Source organism: Lactuca virosa, chromosome 2 (assembly GCF_052849685.1).
Source record: "Lactuca virosa cultivar CGN04683 chromosome 2, Lactuca_virosa_CGN04683_v6, whole genome shotgun sequence".
Taxonomy (NCBI): Eukaryota; Viridiplantae; Streptophyta; class Magnoliopsida; order Asterales; family Asteraceae; genus Lactuca; species Lactuca virosa.
This window is the reverse complement of record NC_136427.1, coordinates 272,358,129-272,376,155: the sequence shown is the minus strand read 5'-3', so window position 1 is coordinate 272,376,155 and position 18,027 is coordinate 272,358,129. Positions and strand designations below refer to the sequence as shown.

General features: G+C 35.2%; 1 protein-coding gene across 1 annotated transcript; it reads right to left on the bottom strand.

Moving 5' to 3' along the window:
• Positions 1-102: 102 nt before the first annotated feature.
• LOC145161096 (Major facilitator superfamily protein) lies at positions 103-3,053 on the bottom strand. The gene is made up of 10 exons (XM_079080533.1): positions 2,648-3,053; positions 2,020-2,183; positions 1,792-1,855; positions 1,556-1,669; positions 1,416-1,460; positions 1,078-1,328; positions 891-981; positions 701-810; positions 503-626; positions 103-371 (listed from the first exon to the last, which is right to left on the bottom strand). The coding sequence occupies exons 1-10, from the start codon at positions 2,801-2,803 to the stop codon at positions 186-188; spliced, it is 1,305 nt and encodes a 434-aa protein (XP_078936659.1). The 5' UTR covers positions 2,804-3,053; the 3' UTR covers positions 103-185.
• Positions 3,054-18,027: the final 14,974 nt, after the last annotated feature.

Below are 18,027 nucleotides of genomic sequence, written 5' to 3'. Positions count from 1 at the left end.
AGAAGTAAACAAATTATGAAAAAGTTGAAATATATATATATATATATATATATATATATATATATATATATATATATATATATATATAACTGGAATAAACAGTTGGTACAATAAAAGAGAAGGATTAATAACAAGTGAGAAGAAGGTAAAGGTAAGAGCAGCAGGGTTTTTTTTTTCTTTTTTAATCAAGTGTGATTTGAGGAGAAAGCTTTTTCTAGTTTGAGCACAAGGAATAGAAAGGCAGCTAATGATAAGATGAGTGCAGCAAGCATTAGAAAAAGCATGGCTTGCAGTGAGATATATGGACTCAAAAAGAATACAACTGCAATTGAAGCACTCTGCCACAGCTTCAGTTGTGCAAATGTTCCTTCCTGTTCATGTTCATGTTCAAAATCACACAGGATATATATAAGTTCATTTAAATATCTTACCCATATAACTCATAAACCTAATAAAAAAAATGTTGATGCCTTTATGAAAAATAAATTCAAACAAGGATTACCATGTCATGCTTGAACAACATTGCCAACAATGCATTTAGTTGTGTCATGAGCACCCCATCTCCAATTCCCCATATGGCTGCAATCAGAAGTGGATATACTACTCCAAGAGCACCAGTAGGCACACTGCAAAAAATAAAGGGAAAAGATTTTAGATTTAAAAATAATTTTTTCAAAAAACTAACAGGAGAATATATCACCTGTAATTCAGGAGCCATATCAATATACCACACTGAAGAAAAGCTCCACCAGAAACAATCACAGTGATTGATGTGAGACCTGATGTAAACCGACCAGCAGCTAGAGAACACTGATACAAGTTTCAAATTTAGTCCTTATAGTTCACACAATGACACAAATAGTTCCTTTACTTAGAAAAATTTCACTTACAATCGCATCAAAAACGCCATATACAGCCATGGCACCACCTACACCTGACTCACCAAGAGATGGCTGAACAAAAAACTTTGTGAACTCTGCCCTAAAACGATTAAAAAAAAATAGAATCCAAGGTTAACTGAAGAGAAATGAAATGGAAATTTTATATTGATAGTATTGTAAGTTGACTTATGCATACCAGACAAATGCTTGTTGTAGACCTGAATATGCTATAAGTGGAACAATTAATAACATCCTTGCGTCACATAAAGGAGTTATCACATGCTTCCATAAAGATATTAGGAAAGAATAGAAACTAAGAGAGGAATCTCTTTGTTCATCTGTTTCTTCATTGTCCCTTTTCTTTAAGAATGCCATTAGAAAAGTTCCCAAGGTCATGCTTCCAAGAAAGACAGTGAAAAGTAAAGTTGTGCCACTCGTACTTCCCTCCTGCAAACAATTAAATAATAATTAAAAAAAAAGGAAGTGATTGTTTGAAGCAAATTTAATGGGATTAATTTAGTTATAGATTCTTACAGTTCCATCCTTCAACAGAAAAAGAGTCAAAAGATTTCCAACTAGCTGAAAAAATCAATACAAAAAGAAATTAGTTTATCAGTTCCCAGCATTAATAAATAATTACCTTTGACTTTGTTAACTGAAAGTTTAAACTACACCTGATGAGTAGCAAAAATCGCCCAAAATTCTCCATTGAAATGACCGATTACAGTTCCTTCATGTAGCTTGTGATCAATTGCTTGGCTCCTTGCAGCAGAGGTAAGGTATGTCCCCTGATATACAAAGATATAGTCAAATAGTAAGCAACAAATATATTACTCTTACATGTCCAAAATATTGTAAACATCTTTTGAATTTATAAAATTAAAAGGATCTCAAAACAATAGATATGTACCTCCCCGACCCATAAAATAGCAGCAGCAAATCCAAGGTACAAAGAAGCTGGCACCATTGTATACCTATGAGGGAGGAAAATGATAGAATTAAAATTATATCACAAATTGACAGAAGAGTAGAAGACATTTAACTGTGATACAAAAGAAATGGGAATTTGTTAAAAATAAAGTTAGCAATTATAAGTAAATCATGGATTTAGTAGCAGCATTGCAATACTAATAATTACCAGGATGGTTTTAAATTTGCAGCTATGTACAGCCAGTAACCTGTAGTACCAAGAAGCAGAGCATTCTTTGATCCAAGTTTTCTAACAACCCAAGAGGCAAACAGTGAAGAAACTGTGAAAGATGTATACAATATGCCAAGTGAAATTGTTCCCAGATCTCCATCCTGTAATAACACAAAACATTTAATGATCACATAAGATTATATAACCATTCATATCTGATTTCTTCTCCCTCAATCCTGATATGCCACAGCTATCAATTTACAAAGTTATTGACAGCAAACTCAGAAGACCTAGTCACTTAAGGCTTATACATCTTCTACACAAAATAATCAACCAACCATCTGTAACTACGACTCCATTCCCTCAAAACATATATCTTGACTTTTGAGGTCAACATTATGACTCCTCAAATCCAAATTGATATCGATTTGTTGCCAATTTAATATTGAACTTAGCAAAGTTTTCTCAATAACTCTATACAATCATTGACCGAAAAAGGTGGAAAGGATAGAGTCCTTAATCCAACTTCTCTCTGATAAAAATTGATGCATACAAACATCGAGCAAATTTAACACAATAATTAAACTGAAAATTATATATGCAGAACCAGAAAAAGGAAACTCACAGTGTTGAGTGTGCTCTGCAAATTCTGAGCAGCGCCGTAAGCAAGGAAAATCAACAAGAACGCCCAGCTCAGAATATGAATGTCTCTGCTATGATTAAGCGTTTGAGTTCCATTTTGATTCTGGTCAACAAGCGGTGATTCTTCATCCGTGGCCATCTATTGATTCGACTAATGATTGATCCCTGATATCTCCAGTATGAGACTCTAACTTTACAGAATCATAGGTACATGGATATTATCGATTTATATATACAAATATACATAAATTTAACAAAAAATTGGAGCGCCGGCGAGAGCAGAAGGTATAAATTATTGATGGAATCGGAAGGATCTGATACACGACACAGAGAGAAGAATCTGTAGAATCTGGTGAGTTTGTGTGTGTGTGAGAGTTGCTTTAGATTTTTAACAATTTATATTATTGTCAAATTATTTTATTCATAAAAATTCAAAATAATATGAAATTTTGGCGATTAGTTGGGTTTTTGAAGATAAAAATAAAAATCAATACAATAAAATAATAATTTCGTAACAAAGTAAGAAATTCATGACCGAAAATACAAGAAAGTAGTACCTCAAAATTTTAAATCAAAAGTAAAGGGATCAATTTGTTCGTAGGCCGGTTTTATATGGGCGCATATTGCAAGTTAACGTTAATTTATATATTAATTCGTTTGGTGGGAAAATAATAAGACGGATAATCTGACGCCTCATTATTTGTCCGTTACCGTGAAGGAGACCATATCGTTTTCTTTGTCTTGTTTTTTTCCATTTGATACCTGATTCAGTTGAAATTTTTATTGATTTTTCTACTTTCCTTGTATATTCCTTATACAAGTTATATGAATAAGAATTTTAATTAAAAATACATATTTGAAATTTGTGGTTTTTTATTCCATTTATTATTTATACTAAAATGTTAAAACTGTTACAAAGATTAATTGTATATACATACTCGTGGGAGATTAGTGCGGATCCAAATGACTATATATCAGAGCATTTTGAACATATCTCAACCGATGCAAAACACATTAAAGAAAATATCAAACACTTAGGTTCATAAACAAGTGCAAACTCAACAACCAAATATAGACAACAACAAAGTGGAGATCGTGTACACCCACAAGGAGAAATGTTGTATTATTGTAGCCAGATTTTGGATAAGTTGGCAAACATGAACCCTAAACATTACTCGATGTATAAAATGTGTTTGGAAAATGAGTGAAACACTAATGGTGACAAATGGCCCATTTAACCATTTGTCCAAAGTACATTGGCTAAGATTGGATAAGTTGGTGAAAGAGGTACTCTTGGGTTGTTAAAGGATATATGCAAGCTCATAAAATGAATATAAAAATTATAAATAGGTTAGTTTTTATAATGCTGTAATTGGTTGGTTTTGAAAGTATAATACTATGTATGAAAAAAAAGGAAGTATAATTGGTTAGATTTCTATAGTTTCTTAAGAGGAAAATAAAACTGATAGCAAAAAATCAAACATGCCTTATATTTTCAAACCAAAGTCAAACATGTTTAAATTTTCAAAGTAAAATATCTTAATAGGAAATATAATATAAATACATTGTTTTAATATATTAGAATTTGAAATTATAATGTTGTAGTAGAAGGTAATAATGTCTCTGTAATAAATTAAACTAAAAGATCTTAATATGAAAAAATAATAGAAAGTAATATGCTATAATTGGTAATCAGAATAGAACAATTTTATATTTTCAAAGAAAAATGTTCTAATATAAACAACTAAAAGTACAAAGTCTTGATAAGTAACCAAAATCAAACAAATGCAATGCTTATTAGGTTTATAAATTCGAAAAGTATAAAATCTTAAAAGGCAAAAATTAAACATACAATATCTTATTAGGTTCAAATTTTAAATAACGTTATTTTGAAAGTTCGGTGTCTTAATTGGGAAAATAATAAAGTACATTATCTTAATAGGTTAGATTTTAATTGAATAAAAAATAAAAGTGCATTGCTTAGAATTCTAAGTATAGTTTGTTGGGAAATTTAGGGTTTGTGGTGGAGATCTGGATACCAACTTGGATCGTGATATCACTTTCCGAACTGATATTTCTACCCTATGCCTGAGTTACAAGAAATTCAGCCTAGGATAATCCAAGTGGACACTTACGTTTCTAGGCACATAAGACGTAAGCCAATATGCTTGAGGATTCTGTGAAAGTCTGATAAAAACGAGAGCTTAAGATCGTAACCCTCTTCTGTAGAGGAAGAGATGTTTATATATTAAACACGATTAGGGTTTCATTAGGGTTGGGCCGTCATTAGTTGCTTTGGAAGCAAGTAATGTTAATCCGAATTTAATGAGGATTTAGGGTTACCAAAAACTAACGGGTTTCAGCGGGACCCCAGCCAGGGGTCTGCCCCTTGGACCACGCTAGGGGCGCTGCCCTAGACCCCGCCAAAGGGGCAACACCGGACCCGGGGACGCTGCCCCTGGACCCCCGACTAGTCGTCGAACCAGCTTCTGATTCGATCTTATACATGCATGCACTCCGCACAATCCCCCGTACATATATTAGAGTACAAATCATAAAGCCCCTTAGCTCACATGTTGGTTCAAGTTACTTAAAATGACATGGTGACACTAAAATCACCAACATAGTTTTCGATTGAAGAAAAAAAATGCTAGTATAATGATTACATCATAACAAAAAAGTCGAACAAGTTTTAGTATTTAAAAGTATTATGTTTTTGTAGGTGAAAAGTAAAGGCATTATGCTAAATACGGTTAGAGTAGCGAAGTACAAAGTCTCATTAGAAATAAATAAATACAGACAATCTTTTATAACAAAAAATAGAAATTGTAATGCTATTAACAAATCAGAAGATTAAATACCAAAAGTATGATACCAAGATTGAAAGTAAAATGCTATAATTGGTTAGATTTTCATAATACACTGACTTAATAGTAAAAATCCAAAAGTATAATGCTATAATTAAAAACAAAAAATCAAACAAGTTCAGAATTTCATAAATACAAATACTTAGTAGTAAAAAAAATACCACGTCTTAATAGATTTGATGTTGAAAGTATAATGCTATAATTAGTTTGATTTTCAAAGCCCAATATCTTAATAGATAAAAAAATAAAAATAGAACTACAATGCCTTAATATGTTAAATTTTGAAAGTATAATGCTATAATAATTGGTTAGACTGTCACAATACATTAACTTAATAGGAAAAGAATTTATATTTATAATGTCTTAATAGGAATAATATTAAAATTACAAATGCCTAAAAATTACAATTGTATACAAATAGGTCAAGTCATGGGACACTAAGTTCTTATATGTTGTTTCTACATGACATTCACTTTCACAACTTACAATATACCAACTTATGAGACAACATGGAAAGGTTTTTTCATTGTAACCATATTAAGACATTTTCCATGTATATAAAGTAATCATGTAACATCCTGTTTCCCGTCATTTCTTATTTCAGGCCCGTAGGCCGGAAGTCGATTGTGTAAAGATTTAGGCCTTAATGAAGCAAGGTTTAGTCCTTGTGGAAGGATGTGATTATAGTTAAGAGATTTAACCCTTGAATTGTGTTTTTGGGCTGAATGGTAGAAAGGGAAAAGTCATAGGCCGGGTTCTTGCTTGAAAATTTGATTTTTGTTCAAGAAGTTTTTAGTCTAATATATCTAGATAATATTGTGGAGCTCTTCAATACATTTTCGTCGATATAAAGATCGTCGAAATCGGAGTTAGAACGAAGAAGTTATGACCGTTCGAAGTTTGTAGGGTTTTGGGTTGAGCCTAGTACATTGGGCGTACTAAGCAAGAATGATCATGGGATCCAACCTAGTACACTAGACGTACTAGGAGTATGTTGGGCGTACACAATCAGGTGCCAAACCCTAATTTGAGGGTTTTGAGCCCTATTTAAGCTCCTTAACTCCCCCAAACCCTTTCCATTCTCAGCCTCCACCAGTTCAACGTCCTTCCTTAAAACCCTAACCCTGGTATGAGCCTTGTGAGCAAAAATGAGGTGTTTTTAAGTGCCCTGGAGTGATCTTGGTGCATCTTGGAGAAGAGGGAGCTCATTGTAGAAGTGTTGGTTGCATTGGAGCTTGTAGATCCAGACCTTGTTCACCTTGTGAGCAAAAACGACATCATGTGCCGCCCTGGCCTCCTCTGCAGTCAGCTGAAAAGCACGCCTTCTGGCCTTCAGGAATCAGCCCTCACCTGGCATCCATCTGCGATCCGAAGATTCGTCGGGGTCGGTGCCTACACGTGCCTAGCAGCAAGCAATAGACAGTAGGCCTTTCACATGGCCCACCTGATCATATTGATAACAAATACGAGTACTCGACGGTGGAGCCTACTACTGATGACAACACTCCCTCGCATAATGATCCTCATTGCCACATTTGTGGCACCCAGAAGCTGATCGACATGCACCTTCCCGCACTTGCCACAAGTGCGGCCTCTCTGCCCTCAAGATTGGGAATCAGCGGGTTTGAACCGCTTGACTGCAGGCTGAGTCTGAACAGGTGCCTACCTCTGCTCCCTCGTCTGGGTCTCAATTTCGATCTCTCTCCCCCGTGCATCAGACTAAAGCTCAGAGAGGGTACAGTATTGTTGGGTCGACACAAACTCCCGAATCTCAGTATTGATCATGCTCAAGTAATGCGGCATTTGTACCTGCTTCGAAGCAGCATACTCGGGGCATAATAAGGTTCTCTACGTGAACATCTTGGTGATCTCTGTCATCGATTTTGTCGTCTTCTTCAGCGACAGGTACTCCTAGGTTAACCTCTCCCTCTCCACCAATAGAACATACTCAGCTCAAAACATCTCTAGAAATTGCTCCCATGTCATAACAGCTTTCTCCGTAGGAGAATAAGCCTGAGTCGCTAACTGACACCAATCTTTCGCTCCCTAACGAAGAAGGTTCAATGCAAACTTGACCTTCAGATTCACAGGGTATGAACAAGGAAAGAAACAACCCTTCACATTAGATATCCATCTCATAGCCACAATCGGGTCCGTGACCCCATCAAATTTCAGGGGCTTCGTATTACTGAACTCCCGGTACTACATCGACGCTCCTCCCTGATGTCTAGCCACAGCAACGGTTGCAGTGGCTGCAATAGCAGCAGTTTCAGTGACGACGGCATAACGCTCATCAAACAACTCAATCATGATGGTCTCGATAGACCCGAACAACTCTGGAATCGCATCCTTGATTCGTACTCACCTGAGCGGAGATCAGGTCCCGAATCTCATCATCACACAATTTGAATCTCTCGGGATCTCCAGCGCCTGAATCAGAACGTCTCGTCATCACCATTCTAAAAATAAACAAGGGGAATAGATAATGTAACTCAAAACACTCAACCATACTCTATATAGAACTCATGACTTCCTTGACACATGTACAGGTCCTGTGCTTTCAGTAGTACGGGTCCATATTACCTTCCACACCTACCCGTATTTGCCTCAAGGAGCATCATGAGATCATCCGATCGTTACGCTCACCAAAACTAGGTCTACACATACTTCCTATCCACTCCTAAGAGTGATCACTAACTCCTAGCTCCTCCTAGGACTCCATCAAACATACTCTTCCCCGTGTAACCTTCCCTATAACTGCGACCTCCAAGCATATGCTAATCATACATAATGTCGGATCCAATAGACAGTTGAATAGATGTTCATACCCTAAGCCCACAACCAAACAAGAAACATGAAATAAAACCAAATCAAACATTCTAAGGCTATAAAACCTTGATCATGTACAACTATAATGCATACAATCTGTTATCACAACTATAATGTCAGTCCCGCAAAGCGACCCATGGGCTATCATGCATCACAAAATCAGGAAATTCTATCATGCAATTCCCGAATATTCCTTAGCCTACATACTAGCATGAAATTCTACCATATAACATGTTACATATAAACATTACTCGTGTGTGTATTTTGGGGAAACCTCAACTCGGACTCCGGTTGATCGTACACATCACATCCTTTTTTTATTATTTGAAAACAATTTTTTAAAATCTTTTGCATATCCTTAGTTTGAGTCTGGAATCACACGAGTGTTCTTCCAAATCTCTCGAACTAGAGCTCTTATACCAACTTGTAACGTCCCAAAACTCATAATAAAATTTTTGATTTCCAAAATCATTTTTATTTAAACCTCAAGTCAATAAAACATTGTTTTCCAAAACATCAAACAAATCAGAGTATCAATACATCTTTCAAATATCAAATCCATAGGATGATGTTTACGATCATGCCTTCGCTTTTCCCCGATCCCCTGAAGTACCTGAAACATTGAAATCCATAACTGTAAGCCAACGCTTAATGAGTTCCCCGAAATACCGCATATACATCATATACAAATACAATTCATGTGCATGCAATCATGAGCCTTAGTCTGTCTGGACTGTCTCGCAAGGCCTACAGCATGCCCGGACCGCTCTATCGAGCCTACAGTCTACTGGCCCGCCTCGCAAGGCCTACAATAGTTAGACCGTTTGTTGGATTAGTGTCTAAGTCCATAACTATTTTGGTATGTACTTGACCCGATTGTGAGCATGGTCCTTTTGGGTTTCCTTCACCATAGCAATATGTGGGATGAATTAAGGAGAGAAAGGTTTAATTATGATTTATTAATATATTATGAGAATAATATATTAAAGGAGAAATCATATTGTTTAATTAATATTAGTCAAGAATTAATTAAGAATTAATTTTGTGGCTAAAAGAGATTAATTAAATTAAGGGGACTGATATTGTAATTATAAGATAGTTACAAAGTTGGGCTTTGGATCCATTAGATGGCAATTGACGAATTCTATATGGAGGTCCATAAAGAAATCGTCCAAGGGCCTTCTGGAATGGTCCATTGGACTGCTTAAGGCCTAAGCAGTCAGATTAGGGTTTCCTAGTTGAAAACCCTAATAGCCTACATGTATATAAAGGACCCCTATGCCCCAAAAACGTGGCTAAGTGTTCCTTTAGGGTTTCCAGCCGTTTTTGGTGCCTCCTCTCTTCTCCCTCTTCATCCAAGTTGCTTAGTGGTGTTTGTGACTCCATTAGAGGTGCAACACTTGAGTCACTAAGCTTTCTGAAGCCAAGGATTGATTGTTATTGCTATATAACAATCAAAGGTAAGATCTAAACCCTAATTTTAGTTATAGTTTATTAGATCTAGGGTTTATGGCTTTGGATTATCAATTGCATGTTCATTAGACAAACTAGATCCAAAGTTATTAGGGTTTGCATATACACCATAGGATTGATGTAGTGCTCAAAACCCATCAATGGTATCAGAGCCTAGGGCTATTTGTTTGATGTATTTGATGCTATAGTTGATTATTCATGCTTAAAATCGAAAATTTTTGGTTTCTGGGGGCTGGACTCGCCGAGTCAATGCCTGAACTCGCCGAGTCCATAGTGAACTCGACGAGTCCAAGCTAGACTCGACGAGTCAGAGTCGCAGATGGAGCAGATTTCGGGATTTTGACCTGTTTTGGCTGTGGATAATTGCCTAAAACGTTTTTTATTAATAAAATTCGATTTTTATCAATATTTGGAGATTATACTTGCCAAAATAGAAGATAATTGTCAAAATTTAGATAATCTTTTGTTTTATTAGATAAAAATTGATTATTTGTAATTTAGATTTGAATTATCTTGTGGAAAAGTTTCAATTTTCCCCTTTAGGTTTTATAGTTTAAATTTGAACTTAAAAGTTTTGTTTTTGAAATTTAAATAGTTAAACCCTAATGTTTTGAAAAGTTTCAAAACTTGCCCTCAAGTTTTGGAATTTAAATTTTTGATTAAAAGATAATTTTGAAATATTTAAATTCTAATCCAAAATGTTTTGAAAAGTTTCAAAAACTTGCCCTCAAGTTTTGGAATTTAAAGATTAAAAGTCTAATTTTGAAATGTTAAATTCTAAAACCCTCGTATTTTGAAAAGTTTAAATTACACCCTTATGGTTTTGTTAATTAATTAAATTGTATAATTAAAAGAGAGTTAATAAATTCATAAAGTTTTGGTTTACATTTTAATTAAATTAAAAGTATAATTAATTAAATTAGACCACCTAGTATTTTAAAAGTTTAAAATATACCCTATATTATGTATATATGACATTAAAAGTCTAATATTATATATGTATAAGTAAACAGTCAGTCTTACCGTTAGTAGGCCTCATTCACGAAGCTGGTCTATAAGGGGTGTTTAAGGAAATTGCCTATAAAATGACGATTGAATGGGTATCCACTCTTACCCACCGCACTCTTGACTAGTGGAGGGTCGTTAGCCGAACGGGTAAGATAGGACGAAACCTTCCATTATAAGTATAATGAAGTACAAAGTAACTACATGCTTTTACAAATTCCCAAAATTCTAGTTACTTTAGGCAAAATGTGAAATTGTATAATCCATGGAATTACACTTCGTACCCTTGTCAAACGTTAGTGGAGCGTGTGTGGTTAACCGGCACACTAATTTGGGATTGACATTGGTGGAGAAGGGTGGCTCGATGTTTATCATAGATCAATGGAGCGTGTGTGGCTAACCGGCACATTGATTAGGTGATAGTAGCATTGAGTGCACCACGTAGATTCATATGGTTATTCACACCTTACTTGTGATCCTCGGCATCCCAGACACAAATAAAGGGCATAATCGAGATTAAACATGCCATTGAAAAGTTCAATGTATCTCAAAAGATCTAGGAGTTTCAATTCATTTAAAACTTAAACTTCATTTTCGTTTTTCATGGTGGAAATTGGTAAATCGTCATTTACCTACCTTCAAATATTCTGCAATTAGATTACGGCATCCCTCTTCTAGGTTGTAGAGTATTGTGTTGGATCCTAGCCTTGATGTTTCATTTGGGTGTTACATCAAGGATTCTAATCAAATTGACTTGAATTTCTCCCGTTTTGTAGATGTCTGAATCTAACAATGGTCTTCCCAAATCCCATGGAACAAGTTTTCCATATGAAGATGATATTCCACGATATGATCGAGGAACCAGAGATCATGCTTCACTTACTCCACCTCCTCCAATTATTCTCCCTGACCCACAAGTTCGAAGGCTTGAAAAGTTCAAGCTCACTCAAGCCCTTTTGGCAAGTAAACACGAAGATGGGAAACCTATGTGTGCACACGTCTTAGAGATGAAGTCACACATTGACAGGTTAAGGATGTTGGGTGTCGAGATTTCAGGTGAGTTGGTTGTTGACTAGGTTCTTCAGTCACTTCCTGAATCATATAGTGAGTTCGTTAGAGAGTACTATATGATGGACCACGACGTGACCCTCATTGATCTCACCTATTTGCTTATAGCTGCTGAATCAGCAATGATTTGGCGTGCTGGTCAAGCAAATTTGTCTGGTGAATCAAACTCCCAAACTTCAATGGACATTGAAAATGGTGACATTGGAAATCCAGAAAAGGTAAATTCTTAGATAGTTCCTTGTGCCATTACAAAAGAGTCCATTTGCTTTTATTGCCAAGAAAATGGGCATTGGAGACGAAGCTGCCCTATTTACCTGAGAGATCTGAGAGATGGGAGAGTCAAGACGTATGGCTCTACTTCAGGTAAAATCTATTAACTAACTCTATAAGTTCATATTGTTTGATTCTTAATACATGATGTGATAAGATTACATTTTGATGTTTTGCAGGATCGAAGAAAAGAAAGGAAGCTTAAGGAAGAAGCGTGTTGAATCTGATCGTGAAGAAATGGTTTTCGATCGCATGGATTCAATGATCGGATTTTTGAGCTGCTACTTTAAAGTTAGGATAGATTGCTAAGAAATATGTAATAGCATAGTTGAACTGCATTGTAAGGACAGATTTTTCCGCAATAAAATAAATTTTGATTTTATCTTATTTATTTATCCTTGCAATGGTGTGTATGAAAAATTGATGTTTAATTGTTTCTATTGTTAGCAATAATGGATTTGATTCTTAATTATGTTATTTGTGGAAAGGTCGAGAATTTGCCAAATAAAGAGAGTTTCTCATCGCCCAAGTTTCAATTGGACAGAAACTTGGAATCATGCAACATGCATTGCGTGATGAATGAGAAACTTCATATTTGGAAATTAGACTAAATCTTTGACAAAGTGTCAAGTGAAGGACTAAGAGATCGAGTACACTAGGTTGTACGTTGATCAAGTCCACCACAAGAGTGATAAAGATATTCGTCATGATTTACTAAAGTTTAGTAAATATGATTATACTTATAAGATTAAGTGTAATTCTGAGTTGATTGAAAGAGTTTAAATGAATAGCAGAGCGAATAAAGAAGAATCATGTAGGCAGAAAGATAAAAGTTTCTCCATTCTAAGAAGAAGGGAGAGTACCTTTTATTGTGTTTTTATGATAAGTCTTAATGATTAAGAACCATATCTCAATTGATCCTCTAAGTGAGTATTAGTGCATTTGTATGTCTAAGAAGAGGAATCGAGAATTGTGGAATTGGTTAAATCAAGAATTCAATCATACTTCATTCCAATATCAAGTCTTAGAGTTATACTCCAGGATTGTGAATTGAGTCACACGTCTTTAGTAGCTTTATAACACTCAACAATTGTGGAATTGGGAAAAAATTTCTTATTCTTGCACATTTGAAATTGGTAAGTTGTGCTGTCTTGGATAAGACAAAGACCAACTGGGACTAGTTATGTGAAGTGTTTTGTCTTGATATGAACTACACTAACTCTTGAATATTTGTTTGTCAAGAAATGTTTCTTGACAAGAGAATCATATATGTCAAGAGGTCAGTGGGAGTCTCAATTGTCTTGAAAAGTTTCAAGAACAAATCAAGAATAAACCGATAAGTTAATCACTAGCACACGACTTGAGGTTTGCAACCTTTCGTGTTGACGTAATCTTGTTTCTGTGCCATTCCAGTTTAAGTCATCTATGCATATGAGTTCTGTGAGTTCTCAATTGATTGCATAAAGGCAAGCCACCCTGATCAATGGAAAGTACATTGATAAGGTAAGGGTGAGCTTGTTAACAACCTGGAAGCAATGGTGGGCATTCATGCTGCCATAAGGCGAGAAATCAAGATTGAACAAGTTCAATCCATATGAGTTGGATTTGTCACAAACATTGTCTTATGATTGTTGTTATGACAAATTCGCATGGATAGGAACACATACACTTTAAAATCTAAATGTCATAAGGTTTCCCTCCTTCATGAAAATGATTGTAAGGAAATGCTTTCACTAAGAAATTTTTTTAAGAAGATTGAAATTGTGAAAATTGTATTCTCAAATTCGATTATGATTACGGCATCCCTCTTCATAGTTCGAATTGTGAGATTTGGCAATTAGTCTGAACATTTGGGACTTAGTAACATAAGCTCTGAAGTTGTTTAGACACACATGTGAGCTTTCTAAGACAAAGGTGTATGAGTTTAAGAAGCTTAGATAAAGGTTTATCAAAGCATCAAGTATTTAGAAATATGAACTTAAGGAATTCAATAAGCATTGTTTTCTGAAAGTTCAGATGTTTTCTAGATATATGTCAAAGCTAGTGGGAGCATAAATGTTATGCTTGTATGGTAATAATCATCGTGTTAGTGGGAGCATGATTATTATTTCAAGAATTGCAAGTTAGCAATATTAATTATAGAAAACAAAGATTCACTTGGCAAAGTTGTAGGGGTTGAAAAGTTGTTTTGCTATAATTAAGGGAGAGAATATTATACTTCATTTCAAATCTAAAGGCTTAGATTGTGGAATTTTGATCAAATTTAGTCAAATATATATGAATGTTGTGTTGGAATGGTTCAACATGAGGAAATTCTATATATGAAAAGGATAAATGCATTCTCAAAATTTGGTTATGATTACGGCATCCCTTTTCATAATCAAAGTTGTGAGAACATGGCAATTAGAAATATTATAGCAAAAGACTGGTAAAGTATCATGTCTTTATGTAAGACATTATGAATCGTGTCCCATACGCTTCGGGTATAGGATCGATTGCATATGCTATAATGTTTGATCATTCTAAAATTTTCCAAATGCTTAGCGCATTAAGAGGGAAAAAGGACTAGAACGGTTTTGGCTAAAATAATTAAACAACTATCAAAGGACGATCTAAGGTTCGCCAAGGATTTGTTGCTTGTGAGTAGTTGGAAGTATAGTGTTGGATGGACCATATCGACATTATTATGAATAGATAAGATTCTATTAAGAATGAGTTGTCATGTGTCAAATGTGGAAATGTTTCCATATTGGGAGTTGGAAATTGAGAATTTATGTCTAGATTAGAAAATTTTATGCAAAAGGATGTTCAAAGGAATGTACTTTGAATGAGAGACATCACATCTATAGAATTGTTTGTAACAATTTCTGATAGAGACCTTGTAATTTCATTGGCCAAGTCTTGGTGACTTTTGTGCTATGACTTTGCGAAAGGATCGTTGCATAAAATGTTAGAATCTAACATATTCTAGTAGTGGCAAGAACCTTGTATTCTTACACTATCGTTGAGGATTAGGAATTGTGAAATGAGCATCATTGGAAAAGTTTTCAATTGATCTATTTCACAAAGCATGGACCATAGGAAACAAAGTGTGCATGCTTGGAGCATGGGACAATTATTGTTGTAATTCAAGTAATAAGTTGATTTTCTGAAACAGTAAGCAATGAATAATGAGTAATCAATATGGTGTTTAAATAAAAGTGTTTTATTTACGCTCAAAATTTTTGGGGCCATATAGGATTAATATTATTATTGCGTTTCACTCTGCATGTTTTGACTTCCAGAATAACTAGGTTATTCAAACATTCACACTCGGTCATACGTTGGAAGTAGGTATGAAGGAAGACTGTCATGAATACATCTGTAGATTGTCTAAAGTGTTTAGACATAGCACAAGTTTGTTGCAGAGTTCATGAGTGCTTTGATAAGATTAAAGTATTGGATTAAACCCACGCTCACATGAATCACTTCATGGTTTTTATCACGAGTGATTGTGAGACGATAATATTGTATATTCTTGAAACCAAGACGTGTGAGTTGCTATTTGCTGGTCGGTTGCACATTGATAATAAGTAAACGCACCAGTAACTTGGTGTCATAAAACTTATTTTTGTGTGTAATTTGATGAGTGAGTGCAAGCAAGCATTTGAGTCAAAGTTTATCCATTCCTTTTAACCAAAGTGGGATAAAAGCGATATCTGTGGGCCCCTCGATGATTTTGTGATGACACCCTAAGCGCTTGGCCAAGTCGGGACTAAGTTGATGTGTTCAATTGTAGTCTGTTGTCAGTCGTCATAAATCAGAAGTCGGGAAACAGTATAGAGAGAATGATCGAAATTCATGTCTTGTGTCTATACGATATCTTGAGAATGGAGGAATATATGATCCCTTATCTAAAGGACACGCGTATCTGAGAAGATCAGAGTTGACAGCGGCTTTTGAAAGCTACGATTGCTGATCACGTTCTGAAGTTATGCAAAATAGTTATTAGACTTATCCAAGTGGGAGACTGTTGGATTATTGTCTAAGTCCATAACTATTTTGGTATGTACTTGACCCGATTGTGAGCATGGTCCTTTTGGGTTTCCTTCACCATAGCAATATGTGGGATGAATTAAGGAGAGAAAGGTTTAATTATGATTTATTAATATATTATGAGAATAATATATTAAAGGAGAAATCATATTGTTTAATTAATATTAGTCAAGAATTAATTAAGAATTAATTTTGTGGCTAAAAGAGATTAACTAAATTAAGGGGACTGATATTGTAATTATAAGATAGTTACAAAGTTGGGCTTTGGATCCATTAGATGGCAATGGACGAATTATATATGGAGGTCCATAAAGAAATCGTCCAAGGGCCTTCTGGAATGGTCCATTGGACTGCTTAAGGCCTAAGCAGTCAGATTAGGGTTTCCTAGTTGAAAACCCTAATAGCCTACATGTATATAAATGACCCCTATGCCCCAAAAACGTGGCTAAGTGTTCCTTTAGGGTTTCCATCCGTTTTTGGTGCCTCCTCTCTTCTCCCTCTTCATCCAAGTTGCTTAGTGGTGTTTGTGACTCCATTAGAGGTGCAACACTTGAGGCACTAAGCTTTCTGAAGCCAAGGATTGATTGTTATTGCTATATAACAATCAAAGGTAAGATCTAAACCCTAATTTTAGTTATAGTTTGTTAGATCTAGGGTTTATGGCTTTGGATTATCAATTGCATGTTCATTAGACAAACTAGATCCAAAGCTATTAGGGTTTGCATGTACACCATAGGATTGATGTAGTGCTCAAAACCCATCACCGTTCACCTTGGGCCTACAGTATCAATTGGAACGCCTTGGCCTCTTGGCCTTCAGCACATAGCTGGCCTTCCTCAACCCAACCACAACATATGTCGACATATACATATAAACAATATCATGAAACCATAGGTAATCAAAACAAATATACCTGCCTATCATACCGCTATAACATAGCAGCATCCTATACTCAAGAATAACATAATCAACTGGGGTGGCCTTGGTGCCTTATACCCAGAGGCATAGTGAGAAAACTGACCTCAAAATCAATCACATAATACAATAGCTCCCTCTCGAAATCAAAACCGAAACCACGAGTCATAAGGGTCCAGAGAATACACAAGGGAAAGATGGTGATACTTGTTTGCTGATTCCACACTCTAAATCGCCTTCTTCCTCTCCAAGATCAAGTTCCATATGTTACACATATTTGAGTTGAAAATTATCTATCCTAACTTTACCCGTTTAATTTTCGTGTCGTGTCGTGTCATCCCTAATTAAACGAGTTGAAATATCTTACCCGAACATATTTATTTTGTGTTGAGTTTGTATCGGATTCACGTGTCGTGTCAGCTTTTGTCAAGGGAAAGATTGGGAATCTTTTTTGTTGATTCCACACTCTAAAGGACCTTCTTCTTCCTCTCCAAACTCAAGGTCCAGATGTTACACATATTTGAGTTGAAAAATCTCTATCCTAACTTTACCCGTTTAATTTTCATGTCATGTCGTGTCAACCTGTTTAATTAAACGAGTTGAAATATCTTACGCGAACATATTTATTTTGTGTTGAGTTTGTATCGTATTAATGTGTCATGTCAAATTTTGTCATGTAGACTATGGCTACTAAGACTTGAATATTTAAACATTTCTCCATGACTCCGTCTAAACCGATTGTTAGAATCAAAACACCAAAAAAAAGTTTTAAATTTTGCATATACTTTTTCATTCCCCAATTCAATTTTAAATGAGAGTAACCATGACATTTTTTTATAACGGCGGAAATATGATTAAAAATAAACAACTAACAAGGTGCTAGTGAGAATTGCATAGTATT

Coding starts and splice junctions, on each gene's coding strand:
- LOC145161096 (XM_079080533.1), bottom strand. CDS start 2,803: ATGGCCACGGATGAAGAATCACCGCTTGTTGACCAGAATCAAAATGGA. Junction 1,670..1,791: donor CTATTTTATGGGTCGGGGAG/GTACATATCTAT, acceptor TTTGTATATCAG/GGGACATACCTTACCTCTGC. Junction 982..1,077: donor CTACAACAAGCATTTGTCTG/GTATGCATAAGT, acceptor TAATCGTTTTAG/GGCAGAGTTCACAAAGTTTT.